The 14971-nt window shown below is 39.4% G+C and overlaps 1 protein-coding gene across 1 annotated transcript in view; it reads right to left on the bottom strand.

Moving 5' to 3' along the window:
* Positions 1-14971, bottom strand: part of LOC124709035 (alpha-glucosidase-like) — a 233687-nt gene that overhangs the window by 47249 nt on the left and 171467 nt on the right. The window contains exon 11 of the mRNA XM_047240682.1: positions 11402-11579. Coding sequence (XP_047096638.1) covers positions 11402-11579 — 178 coding nt within the window. The remainder of the gene's footprint in view (positions 1-11401; positions 11580-14971) is intronic.

Genomic DNA, 14971 nt, shown 5'->3' with positions numbered 1-14971 from the left:
GGAGGTTAGTGGGGCGGGAGTGGAGGAAGATGTTGTGATACCTGCAAGTGTGTGTGTGTGTGTGTGTGTGTGTGTGTGTGTGTGTGTGTGTGTGTGTCTGCCAGGTGTAGAGTCAAAAGGCTAAGCTGGGGCAGAAAAGGGAGAGGTGAGAGCAGAGGAGTAGAGAAGGGAAAAAGATTAGTAAGTGTGGTGACAGAATAGAAGGCATATGTAGTGTTGGGGTGGGAGCAGGGAAGGGGTAGGGAGGTGGAGAGCAGAGACTAACAAAGGTTGAGACCAGGAAGTTATGGAAAAGAAGGATAGATATGTCATAGGGAGAGTTCCCACCTAGGCAATTCAGAAAATCTGGTGTTAGAATGAAGGATCCAGATGTGTAGGGCATTGAAATGAAGCTCATCATGTCAGGCAATTCAGCAATAGTGTGGTCCAGCTTTCTCTTGGAAAAAGTGGCCATTCACACAGACAGATAGCTTGTTAGACATCATGCCCATGTTGAAAGCAGCACACTGGTTGCAGCTTAGTTTGTAGGTCATATGGCTACCTTCACAAATAGCCCTGCCTCTGATGAGATGAGGCATGCTTGTGACAAGACTGGAATAGATGGTAGTGGGAGCATGTCTATTGCACAGATAGAAGTCATAAGACAAGTGTTTGGGAGCAGGGATGGAATAGTGGTGGACAAGGATACTGCATAGGTTCAGTGGGTGGCAAAATACCACTGCAGAAGGGTTGGTGAGGAAGGATAGTAGGTAGGAAATTCCTCATTTCCGGGTATAACAAGAGATACTTGAAACATCTGGCATATTTGGAGAAGGACTGCTTGCAACTACAGATATGACAACCATTGGTGACTAAGCTGTAAAGAAGGGACTTCTTGGTGTGAAATGGGTAGTAACAGTCGAAGTGGAGGTGCCAATGGTAGTTGGGAGATTTGATGTGAATGGAGGTACTGATGTAGTCTTTCTTGAGGTGGAGATCAACATTGAGGAAGATGGCTTGTTGAGTTGAGGAGGACCAGGTGAAGCAAATGGGGCAGACAGCTGCTCTGGAGGGATGTGGATAGGATGTTCTTACCCAAGGTCCAGATAATAAAGATGTCATCAGTGAATCTGAATCATGTGAGGGTGATTAGTAAGAATTCCTTGAGATGGCTTATGAATAGGTTGGCATAAGACAGTGGCATGTGTGTGTCCTTTGTTGCATTATGGATTTTTTTGTAGGTGATGCCTTCAAAAGAGAAGTAATTGTTGATGAGGCTATAGGTGGTCATGGTAGCCAGGAAGGAAGTTGTAAGTTTATAGCCAATTGGGCACTGGAGAAGGCACTGTTCAATAGTGGCAAGGCCAAGGGCATTAGGGATATTAGTATAGAGGGAGGTGGCATCAATTGTGATGAGCAGAGTGCTGGGTTGTAAAAGAACAGGAACTGTGGAAAACAGTGGAGGAAATGCTTGCTGCCTTTTATATTGGAGGGTAGGCTATGCATAACATACTGAAGGTGTTGCCACATGAGAGTGAAAATTCTCTTTGTGTGAGCACAGTAACTGGTTACAATGGCATGTTGTGGATGGTTGGGTTTATAGACTTCAGAAAGCATGAAGAAGGTAGAGTGTGTGGAGTGGTTGGGATGAGAGGTGAAAGAGGCTCAGGGGAGAGGTTCTGGGATGGGTCTAAGGATTTGAGGAGTGACTGGAGATCCTGCAGGATTTCCGGAAAGGGGTCACCATGGCAGGGTTTGTAAGTGGATGTATCTGACAGCTGGTGGAACCCCTCTGCCAGGTAATTCCTATAGTCTATAACTACAGTAGTGGAGCTTTGTCAGCAGGTAGAATCATAAGGTTGGGATAAGATTTTTAGGCGATGAATTACAGTTCTTTCTGCAGATATATGGGTGATTTCCATGTTGAGGCATTTGAGGGATGATGGTGAAACAAGGTTAAATGTTAGGAGAGTCTGAAAAGTTAACAGTGGGTGATTTGGGAGCACTGGGAATGGATCATGGTTGAATGGAGGAGTGACCTGTGTCAGGCACAGTTTAATGTTGGTTTTGGAGTGAGTCTGATTGGTTGGGTTGGTGGCAAAAAAGTATTTTCACCTCAAGGACTGAGAGAAGGGGAGAATGTCTTTAACCAATTCAGCATGACTGGGTGCTGCTATCTCTCCCCCTCCCAACCCCATGCCTCTTCCTTACCCCCACAATCCATCTCAGATTATTGCTCACATCAGATGCAGTCACTGACCAGTCAGGCCACAATGACCGGAGTCATTGGCCAAGTGTGTGTGTGTGTGTGTGTCATGCCTGTGTGAATGTGTGTGTGTTTTATTTCTGAAGAAGAACTTTTTGTCCACAAGCTTAAAGTTAACTAGTTTCTTCATTGTACCTGTCTTTGACTCTACAGTGTCTCCGTGTGGTGAGTAGCAATCTATTCTTATTGTAATATTGTTGTATTTTGTGTGGAACTTTCCATGGTTTGAATTTCATAGCTTCATGCAAATGGAGCAATTTATCAAATTACTAGATGTTGTCAGATGTGCATTGCTGTGATTCAAGCTGGTTAAATGGAAAAATGGAAAAGAGAAAGTACACATTTTTAATATGTATGGAAACTGGATATATGTCCTAACCTTCTTCTCCACCCTTTCTATGTCCACCTTCTTCTCTCCTTCTCTCTGTCCATCTCCTCTTTCCCACTTCTTACACTCACTTCCTCTCACCCCTCTGTCCATCTCCTCTTCTCCTCTCCCTAACCTTGAGCCTTTTATTGCAAACTCAGTTTTGTAGTAGTATATATATAATATGTTTATTTGTGACAATATTATGAAAAGGATAGACTGCTCTTCACCATATAGCGGAGATGTTGAATCGCAAATGGGCGCAAACAAAAATACTGCTAAACAAGTGAGGTTTCATTCAAAAGACCTTCTTCTAAAGTACACAACACATACACATTCACATAACCACAACTCACTCACACATGACCTCTGTCTTTGGCCATGAGGCTATGTCATATTTTGTTTTTTCTTAAAACTAAATCTCTATTAATAATGAAAATACAATGTTACATCTCCAATTAATCTAAGTTCTTCACTGGCATCATGCCTCTTCATTCAGAAAGATACAGATTCAGTTGGACCAACTTTTCTCCTGTTCCTCATGGGAATCATCAGAGGACCATCAGATTGACAGGTAGATTCCCCATAGTCCTTATTAGCAAACTTATAAATGTGTAAGGTCTTGTGCACAATCATGCCTTTTTCATTCAAACTCTCAATTCCAGGCAGGGAGGCAGTGATGCAACAAAGCACAGCAACTGTTGCCATGTCCAACTGCATCTGTATGAAATATACTAAAAGAAAACTCACAGCCTGCAAAAAGTAATAGGAATTTTTGTTTTTCTTAAAGAATCTTTTTTTATTCCTCAACATCAACTTTGTCCCCTTCCCTGTCAGATATAACATACTTGCGCCAACACTTTTTTAAATCTCAGAAACACTTCTGGAACTGGCAAAATGACACTCTTTCATGGTTTTCTTTAGCCTTGGGAATAGAAATAAGTGGTCAGAAGGTGGGCAGGATGTGCGATATGTGGAGCAGCAAATACAGTGGCTGGGGCAACATAACGGCTTTGTTTTTGCCAAAATATGATGAACAAGTAGTGAGATGTGAGCAGGAGCATTGTTGTGATATAATTTCCATGAGTGGTTTTGCCACAATTCTGGTTGTTTTCTTCAGATTTCTTCATGAAATTGATGCATAACTTCCAGGTAATATTCCTTATTGAGTGTACGGCCGTAAGGCAGGCATTCATTGTAATCAAAGGAAACAGTGAGAAGAACCTTCACATCTGATCAAACTTGTTGCACTTTTTTCAGTCTTGACTCTTCAGGTAGTTTCCATTGAGATGAGAGGGCCTTGGTTTTGACACCATCTTTTGTCACTTGTCATAATATTCTGTAAAAGTTCTGTCATTATCGACTTCATTCAGCAATTCCTTAGCAATGTTGAGATGATGATATTTTTGATCAAAATTCAACAATTTCAAAACAAACTTTGTTGCTTCAGGTTTCATGTCCAAAGCATCCAAAAAATTACTTGGTTTGAGTCAAACAATACACTGACATTATCAGCAACCTCTTTGATGGTGATTTGGTGATTTTCTAGAGCCATTTTCTTTACTTCTTCCACACTGACAGCAGTTATTGATGTGCTAAGGCATCCAAGGCAGTCATCATCTTCAGTGTCTTCTCAACCCTCTTTGGAATGTTTACACCATTTGTAAACTCTTGTCTTACTCATAGCAGATTTGCCGGAGGCCACAGTGAGCACTTCAAATGCAGTGCTGCACTTTATCCCATTTTTAACACAAAATTTTATGGAAATTCCTTGATCCATCTTTTTCAAAAGTAAACACTCACCAAGCACTTGAAAATATGTATAACCTTTTTGACTGTCAACAATAAACTATATATTTAAAACAGCTGAAAACACAAATATACATCAGGAACATGTGTACCAACAAGACAAAAAGATCTGAAAATCAGATATATAAATTAAATAATTCCCATTACTTTCTGATCACACCCTGTAAAAGGGGATACTTTGTTAGTGAGTCTCATGTTTGTTTGTTCAAAATCTGAAATATCCAAAATTTCTTTACCGATTCCTTTGAAATTTTGACACAACATTTCATTTGAATAAACACATGTTTTTACATGCCTACTGGAGTTCCCCAAGGTATATAAATATAGATATTATGTATATAATATATATACACAGCCAGAAAAAATTTAATGCTCCCTTTCAGAGGTTTATAGTTCACTCAAAATTTATTGTTGCAACAGTGCATATGGAATACATAAAATGATTACATTTAGAGATCAATAGCACAAGCATTCTGAGGTACCATGTGTCAACTCATGCTGCAACACCCATATTAGTATGCGGTGTAGCCTCCACGGGTGGTAATGCAACCAGTCAGTCGTACAGAGAAGAAGGAAATGTGTGTGAAATCTTATGAGACTTAACTGTAAGCTCATCAGTCCCTAAGCTTACACACTACTTAACCTAAATTATCCTAAGGACAAACACACATACACCCACGCCCGAGGGAGGACTCGGACCTCCGTCAGGACCAGCTGCACGGTCCATGACTGCAGCACCTTAGACCGCTCAGCTAATCCTGCGCGGCGACCGTACAGAGAGTGACTACTGCCCTGGGATATGTTATGCCACATCTGCTTCATGTAGTTCTGTAAGAGTTGTTGATTGACAAGTTGTATGAGGCACTTCTCATCCCACCTGTGTTTGATTGGAGTTAAGTCCAGAGATCATGCTGCACATCTTGCAGAGCATATTGAGTTTCAAGGGCAGTGTGTGAACAAGATTATCCTGTTGAAACAACTCATCACCTTCTAGTTGCAAGCTCGACAAAACACCAAAAATGTATGAGAGTTGGAGCTTATTGCACCCCAGACCATAAGGCCTGGAATAGGACCAGTGTGTCTTGGACAAATGCACTCTAAGAGACAACACTCAACATGTCTGTGTTGTTCATGCAAATGACCATCAATTGCTTGTAGGTAGGCTTTGCTTTTATTGTTGAAGACCATGGTGCTCCATTCCATCTTGACACCTCTGATGACACCAGTTGAACCATGCATGTTGATGCCATGGCATGAATGGAAGACAGGCTAAAGGTGTGCATGCCCATAGTTCCACTGCTAATAACCAATTTGCAATGGTTCATGACGACATGTCTGGGTTCATATGTCCTCTTATCTGTGCTGTGGGAGCTGTACAATCTGCCACTGCTGCCCTTACTATACAATGATCCCTGCAGGTGTCTGTGCTTCATGGGTGTCCAGAATTCATCTACAGGTTCTGTTCACATGACCACTGATACCAACATCACTGCACAACTGACATAACACGTCCAATTTATGTGGTAATTCTCCAGAAGGACCATCCTGAAACTCAGAAGGCCACAATTTGATCCCTTTCAATCTCACTCAGTTGGCTGTAGGAACCATGAAGATGGCTCTGTGGCATGGTTGCCTGCATGCTTCGCACATGTGCACCACACTGTGTCTTCTGGCTGTGAGCATTCCCTATTAAAGAGCAGACACATAAGGTGCTCTAGTAGCTATGCTACTATTCTGTCTGTTACTGGATGACACTGAAATCATTTTCAGTACATCCACTATCCCCTAGGTGACATGTGCCATCATTGGATCAAAAACAACATTGTCCTTCCAGTTGTACTAATCTTTTTTTTCCAATAGCATATTTATATACTGTCTGGTGCTCCAGTAGGCACATAAGAACATAGGCTTATTTGATTGCCAAGGCACTGATGAAGAACTTAAGGAGATTTAAGATTTTGAACAAATGAACATGAGAGATTTTTGCTAACAACATATACCCTTTAACAATGTGTGCGTGCATACACACACATGCCCCCCCCCCCCCTCCCCCACCACCACCACCACCACACACCACCACCACCACACACGCACACAACATGGCAGGGAGTTTATGAGCTGTTGCTTGAGTAAGAGAATGTGGGGATTCACTATTCACAAAAGGTAAAATAGTAAGGCATCTGGGAGGGGGAAGGCTGCCAGGGCAAAGAAAGGGAGTATTTGGAAGCAGAAAAGGAGAAGCTTGTGGCTCTGATCTGAAGTGGCATAATTATGATTAGTTTCATACATTGGTTTTTGTGACTACTTTGTGTGGCCTACCACCATTTACACTCCTGTGTCAATCTCTTCATCTCAGAATAGCTCTTACAATGTCCTAAATAATTTGCTACATATATTCCAATCTCCATTTTCCACTGTTATTATTGTGCTATATGTCCTCCTCTCAGTTATTATCTGATGTCTTAACATACCTCATACTGTTCAGTTATTACCCGATATCTTAATAAATCTCATACAGTGCTTCTTCAAATTGTTGTTTTCCTCATATTGCTTTCCTCAGGATTTCTGTGGAGAATTACTTCGTTTCTTAACAGTCCAATTCATTTTCAGAATCCTTCAGTAGCACCACTTCTCAAATGCTTTGCTCCTTTTCTTTTCTAGTTTTCCCACATTTCATATTTCACTTCCACACATTGTAAATTCTCACAAATTTGTTTTGCAAATTAAGGCCAGTGTTTGCTACTAGCAGGCTTCTTTTGGCAAGGAATGCTCTCTTTGCTAGTCTGCTTCTTATGTCCTCCTTGCTTCGTCTGTCATGCATTATTTGACTTTCAAGTTAGTAGAACTTTTTCAGTTTGGGTACTATGTGGGCCTTAATATTCATATTAAGTTTTCCACTAGTCAAATTTGTGCTGCTCCTAAATACTTCAGTCTTTCTTTGATTTAATCTCAATCCAGTTTCTGTACTAATTAGACTGTTCATTCTATTCAACAGGTCCTGCAGATCTCCCTCACTTTTACAGATCATCAACAAATCTTATCATTAATATCATTTCATACAGAAGTTAAGTGCCAACTCTGACTTTTTTTTTCCTTTCAAAATAGAGGTTGAACAGCAGAGGAGGAAAAACTCAATCCTGCCTGAAGTATTCAACAGTATCCTACTTTGAATTAAAGTACCATGATAGTCATTTCTTTACAGAATACCAAGAACATTCAAAAATATTCAAGAACTTTGCAGAACATTCTACAATCTAGAACATATAATATACATCCTAAAAGAATCAACCTTTAAATACAGAAATTATACAGCTATATTAAATCATGGTATTCTCAATAAAGCTGTATTTATTTCAGTGAAATAAAACTTTACTTAGATTCCACCATATTTTGTACTTAATTAGCTTATTCTGTCACAATACTTGCTTATGAACTATTTTTCTCACTTGTTATTTGTTAAGTAGATACAAAAATTCATTGGGTTTCCCATCCCTAGAACAAGCGTCATATACCTGACCATGAGAAAAGCATGATTCCTTCAAATTAATACCACAGCATCTTAACTTTTGTCTTTGCACCTTATTTACAGTGATACTAAATGCTAATCTTACTGGAAATTGGAGTTTTTCTTTTTTTTAAAACTGAAATGGCAAATTAATACCATCAGGAATGTCATTTCTACAGTTCAGTGTCTGAGACACTGCACTGATGATCTACAGCTGCATTCAGTTAAGAATGAACTCAGAAACTGTGATTGTGGTTCTGCATCAGCTGTAGAATATTTCAGAACAAATGAACATTTGTGCTGGAGTGGGACTCGAAGCTGGATTCTCTGCATGCTGCAAGTGGTTGTTTTAACCACTTTGGCCATCCAAGCATGCTGGTAAAGTGGATCTTTCAAATAACCAACCTGAGTAATTTTGAACGATTTTCTTATAAATTTCATCCATTAATTCATTTGGGCTGTTGACAATACTATGCAAATCATTTGCAAGTTCAATTTTGGCCAGTAATACACTCAACTGGGTGAGTTCCTTCAGTAATTTGTAAGAATTTTTTGAAAGAATGTTTCATTTCTTCATCATTGGAAAGTTGAGCTCTCGTATTTAATCTTAATTGTACTTTCCTCGCTCGAGGCCAAACAAATGATTTCTTCAAACATGCACTGATTTCATCTGCTGGAGTTGCTATTGGAATACCTGGAAGCTTTTGCCAAGAATGTCCAGAACATGTAAGTAATGCATCTGCCACTAATTGTGGTTGACTTCAGTGGTTTCTAACATCTGCAAATCTTCTGGAAGATTCTATAATATTGTGGAATTTTTGGACATTCTAGAAGGAACATTCTGGCAAATCTCTGATACTCTGGTACAATAAGCTGTCCACATTTTGCCACTGCCACTGGAAGCACCTTCTTCCCATCTGGTTCTCACTATTTCCTTATTCCTTCCTCCCCATACCTGTGTTTCCTACTTTACCTTATCCCCTCCTCCCCACACCTCTGTTTCCTACTTGACTTCTTTTTTTGTGCTCATTGCACAACTTTCCTTCTCATGGGTATTTTCCTGTTATTCTATTTCACTTCAAATAAATGTCACCACTGTAATCATTAACTGCCTCTTTCCCTATAGCATTCCAATATATTCTTAGTCTGTGTTGCACTTTGTTATTTATTCTCTCTCTCTCTCCCTCTCTCCCTCCCTCCCTTCCCTCTCTCCCCTCCTCTTCCACATCTACAGCATTCATAATATAATGGTGTCAATGGGTCAACATGGGAACATGTAGGAGTAATCTGCTGAAGATTCCCATGTTCAACAATGTATGCTGAATGGCATGCTCCAAAACACTTATGCCTTTACCAGTATTGCACTTGCTCATCAAATCTGTCATAGATCGTGACCTATCTTATTTTAGAGATTGGGCAAGCCTCCGACCTCCATGTTGTGTGATGAGTTATGGACATCCAACACTTTGAATGAAATTTTCACTCTGCAGCAGAGTGTGCACTGATAAGAAACTTCCCAGCAGATTACAACTGTGTGCCAGACTGATGCTTGAGGTCCTGAGTTCAAGTGTCGGTCTGACACACAGTTTTAATCTGACAGGAAGTTTCATCCAATATCTTGTCTCCTACTCATGATTTCACTATCTTTCAGCTACTTTCCATATGTTCTCTTGACAGTAGCATGTCAACTGTCAGTCAGCTTTGTGTTTTCTATACACTCATTTCCACATGCCAGGCCATAACAATCTGCCCTTTGTCAAAATTGCTTAAATAAGTAGGTTCCCCATTTGAGGCAATTTTGCTGCTAGAATAATTCTACATTCATCTCCACTCTGCTTATACACATTCCTTATCATATCAAATGCCCACAATGCCACTACAAAGCAATCAGTCTCTCAGTGAAAAGTGAATATTATATTTTGGTTCATTGGTATATTTCACCTCTGACCATGAATTTTTAATACAAAAAATGTCATGTTGCAGCTTGGGTCAAAGTTCAGATTAAACTGAATTTCCCTCTGTAACTGGCTCTATAAATTAGTTAAAAAACAAAGGTTTACCAACCAACAGATCATTGAACAGTGAACTGAAGTGATGTTCAAACCAAATTTTGGGTTGAGAACAGCTTTATTTTACTTTATGAGGACTTATCCTGGAGTTTATAAAAGAACTGAGTATTTTACTGCACAGTGTAACATTTATTGTAATGGATGTTGGTAGTAGATTAAAAGCTGAACAGAATATTGCAAAAGACAAAGTTTTTGATTTCAGTTCTCATACAGAACAAAAATTTAATTCTTGTGTAAGTCTCATTATAATGAAAATTTCACTGTAATTTAGAGATACCAGTCAGTACATTTAATGAAATGTTGTGTTATACAAATATAAATTTTAGATTCGAAAGATTTCCAGCTCTAAAGGAATTAGAAACTCATGTTGAAGGCAAAGATGATCAGTAACATTTTCTTTCACCAGCATGAAACAGTAGTAGTTTTTAAAAGCTGTTAATTTCTGAGTTACTACTAAGTTTTGAGATTTAAAAAAAATTCACACCACTATCTGCTGGGAACATTCTAATTCAGAAATAAGTAGAGAACCTAAAAAAGCTTGAGCACAGTACAAAGAGAAAAGGCTCCAAATCCATTTCACATAATACAAAAATTTATACCTTCTTACCAGACAGAAATTACATTGTATATACCATGTACCTATCCAACTGTGAATTGGTAGCTGCTTCAAATTATAATTAATAGAAACAGTAGATCATTACAAAGCTCATCAGGATTACTATAGCACAATGTTGAAGCATAACACTCGAGGAGTCTTCATTTTATTAGAAAGGAGTAATAGTTCAATCCTCATTTGGAGATGCCAATGTAGGCTCTACAACTTGTTGGTAAAGTTTCCTTAATGTAACCTCAGCTGATTTCTCCCCCCTCCCTTCCATAATGGTGCACTTTCACTTGCTGATGAAACTAGATATTATTCTATCTTGTGATATAATAAACATCAGTGCTTTTTCACTAAATTATATACTACTACAACATAGTCTCCAATGACCAACAACAAAACTTGACTTCATAAGCAAGTGATTTCAAGGCTGAAGCCATTTATGCAGACAGTCTTCTTGAAACACCCTTGATGCTAAGCAATCATCACCTTATAGGAAAAAGTTGAACTCTTGATTAAAGTGTGTGAATAGACTAACTAGATACACACAAATGTATGTTGTGGTACAGCTATACATGTAATTCACATAGTGAGATGCAGCACATGAAAATTTTTCTAGCACTTCCTTTCAGTAATATTGTGCTATTAATCCTCTGTCAAGAGGCATGGTAATTAAGTGAACAATGCTTTCACACTGCAAAATGCTTCTGTCATGCTTTACAGCACGAGAAAATAAGACATGGAAAATTATATTTTTTTGTAATAGTGAAGTCTTGTACTACAAGTCAGTATCTGGATTACTTGCCTGTAGGATAGCCACATCAGGATCATGAAACCAAGATGGTCGTATAAGGGGCAGTCCACTTTCTATTGAATCAGCCAAGTAGGAATACAGATAGGGCATCAGTCGATATCGCATTTCTATAGCACTTTGCATTATTGAAAGTGTATTGTTATTACCAAGTGTTGCATTCAGAAGATCCCTGAAATGAAAGAATATAATAAGATTAAGCTAATATCCTCAGTGATTATGTTGATGATGGTGATAATTAATGTTCAGCACTTACTACATGTAGCATCTGTGTGGACTACCAGGGTATCTAAAATGGTCTGACATCCCTTTTGCATGAATACAGTCTTACCTTCATGCCAGAAATAACGTCATTATCTGCCACTGGAACTGTTTTACAGCAGCCGAGTGATATCAGTGGCAGCCCCTTACATTCTCTAACAATAATCTGTCATCCTTGCAAAAGAACTGTTCAGCATCTGAGAGAACTGTAAGCAACCTGTGGTTTCATCAAAAAGTTTCGACATTCGACTAAATGTCAAAATTTTACACTCACTTGAAGGATAATAATTTACACTTTTTGCCATCCAGAAGACAGTAATTTTCACCCTATCACCACATCAGGTATGACATGCCAATTGTATCTCACTGTACAATGGATATAGTACACATCAACAGTGCACAAAATGCTCCAGAAGATGCCTTCTCTTGGATCAAAACAATAATAAAAGAAATGGATTTTGAAGCTCTTGCCAATGCTCAGGATATAAATAATAAACTAAAGTCATTCCTAATTGCTATCTCTGTTGTGGAACTATAACCAATCAAAATTCGAATGTTTAATTACAAAAACTTGCTCATATGTCACATCTAAGTCCAAACAGAAGGTCTTCTCTTTGATCCATCACTCCTACGATTTATGAGAATATTTGGACAATATTAATGCTTTCTTTGAAGCATTAGATAAAAACAGTGGCTGAACAGTTTAAGGGGAGAGGCTGTGTCCCTTTTCAAAGTGCCTATTTTTTCTCATATAATATTTAAAGTAATCTAGAAGTAATTCCCATAATTATCAGTCGTGTAGAATAGCACCAGTAATAATTTATTGTTAGTATACTTTATAGAAAAAGCCTACAGTGACTGCTTCATTGTCACAACTGTATGTCTTGTACAGGCCATAATATTAATGGTTTAATGTGGTGCTGAATAAGGATCATGAGTTGTTAGTTCCACAAATCAATACAGGGTGGAGTAGAGGAAATGCATTTTTCCACTTCTGAGTAGTTGAAACATGGCTTATTTTAAGAAGTCTTGCATTCAGGACTAGTGCTTTTATTGCATTTTTGAAATTATGTCCTTAATTAGGTTCAGAAAATAAGAATCCCCTCCTGAAAGTTACACATGGCTTTCTCCAACACCGAGTGAGGTGGCGCAGTGGTTAGCACACTGGACTCACATTCGGGAGGACGACGGTTCAATCCCGCGTCCGGCCATCCAGATTTAGGTTTTCCGTGATTTCCCTAAATCGCTCTAGGCAAATGCCGGGATGGTTCCTTTGAAAGGGCACGGCCGACTACCTTCCCCATCCTTCCCTAATCCGATGAGACCGATGACCTCGCTGTTTGGTCTCTTCCCCCAAACAACCCAATTTCTCCAACATTACATTTAGCACAGCTTCAATTTTCTGGTGAATGGAAAACTTGAGGTCATCAATTGTGTGGGCTTGTTCACAAATGCACTTGATTTCAAGTAGTTCCATAAAAGAAGACTCATATCAGTAGAAGGGGTGAGTATGGGGCCAAGGAAGATGACCATATCATGAAATGAAATGTCCTGAGAACTTTTGTTGAATCACGTCCATGGATGCTCTTGCCATGTGGACTGTGGCACCACCCTGCTGGAACCACATTTCTTTCATGTTAACCCGATGCCTTTCAAATTATGGACAAAGAAACTTGTTTAACATTTTGATGTAGCATGCTGAAATCACAGTAATTGTGCTTCCTTCCTTTTCAAAAAAGTAAGGTCCAAAAATCACTATCTTGGAGATACTGCACCATGCTGTTACTTTTGAGCTGTGGAGTGGTTTTTGACAGAGTTCCTGTGCATTATTTGGTAGCCAGTACCAACAGTTCTATACAGCAACTTAACCATCCAGATGAAAATCAGCTTCAACACTTATGAATACTGGGCCAACTGCATGTTCTATATGAATGGTGTCCATTATGCCTCAAAATTCTCCAAGTAGCACAAAATCCATTTCACTAAGCTGCTAGACAATCATTTTTTGTACAGGTGAAATTAGAGACCATAATGAAAGATGTGATGAAGCAAATGATGTGACACATCCAGCAATACAGTCTTTTGCCTAATGGATCATTTTGGATTAGCAAGAAGTGCCGTTTCACTATGTGTATATTTATTGGAGTTTGATCTGAATGGGGAAGATCAGGTGGTTTCTTTTTCATCACAGATCCAGTACTTCTAAATGATGCAATGCAGTGAAGTACAGTGTTTAAAATTGGGACTGCATCTCGGTGTCCAAACTAAAATTTTTGATGGAAAAGATGTTGAACATTGACCACAGAATAATTGTTTCTAATTTCTTTTAGATGAAACCAGGGGCAGTGGCAGGGGGGAAGGGATATGGGGGCTATAGCCTCCCCCCCCCCCCTTCTAATGGAGTATCATATTACACTGGACAGTATTGCTCATTGTGTGGGATCCGTACCAGATCGGGTTGACGGAGGAGATAGAGAAGATCCAAAGAAGAGCAGTGCATTTCGTCACAGGGTTATTTGGTAAGCGTGATAGCATTACGGAGATGTTTAGCAAACTCAAGTGGCAGACTCTGCAAGAGAGGCGCTCTGCATTGCGGTGTAGCTTGCTGTCCAGGTTTCAAGAGGGTGCGTTTCTGGATTAGGTATCGAATATATTGCTTCCTCCTACTTATACTTCCCGAGGAGATCATGAATGTAAAATTAGAGAGGTTTGAGCGTGCACAGAGGCTTTCCAGCTGTCGTTCTTCCCACAAACCATACACGACTGTAACAGAAAAGGAAGGTAATGACAGTGGCATGTAAAGTGCCCTCCGCCACACCCCGTTGGGTGGCTTGCGGAGTATAAATGTAGATGTAGTAGATGTAGAATTGCTCAACCACGAACACACCATGCTGTACACTCCAATACTCCTTAATGAAACTACATTATCTGATCTGTCTGCCAACAGTCACTCAAGGTCAATACTACCACTTGTCACCGAGTACTAGCAGGGGGGCCGGAGGCGTTACTCCACCCTGTATAACAATGATGCTCTGTCAACAATGTCTTATGATTAGTCATGAGAACTACAGATCTACAGATTAGAGTGCACTGCTACTGCAAAAAATGTGTTATCAAAGGAATAATGTGTTGTAACTGTGAACAGTGTGCTATTTTAAGTGCAAATGACAGTTAAAAGAAGAAAATCTGGTTCTGTTTGAGCTGCCTCAAAGACAGTTTAAGCCGTAAACTACACAGTAATGACTGTAAAGTTGAAATTATCCCAGTTCTTTTAGACGAAACCAGGGGCAGTGGCAAGGGGGG

Source organism: Schistocerca piceifrons, chromosome 7, assembly GCF_021461385.2.
Source record: "Schistocerca piceifrons isolate TAMUIC-IGC-003096 chromosome 7, iqSchPice1.1, whole genome shotgun sequence".
NCBI lineage: Eukaryota > Metazoa > Arthropoda > Insecta > Orthoptera > Acrididae > Schistocerca > Schistocerca piceifrons.
The sequence above is the reverse complement of the archived record's forward strand: the minus strand, read 5'-3'. Positions and strand labels throughout refer to the sequence as shown.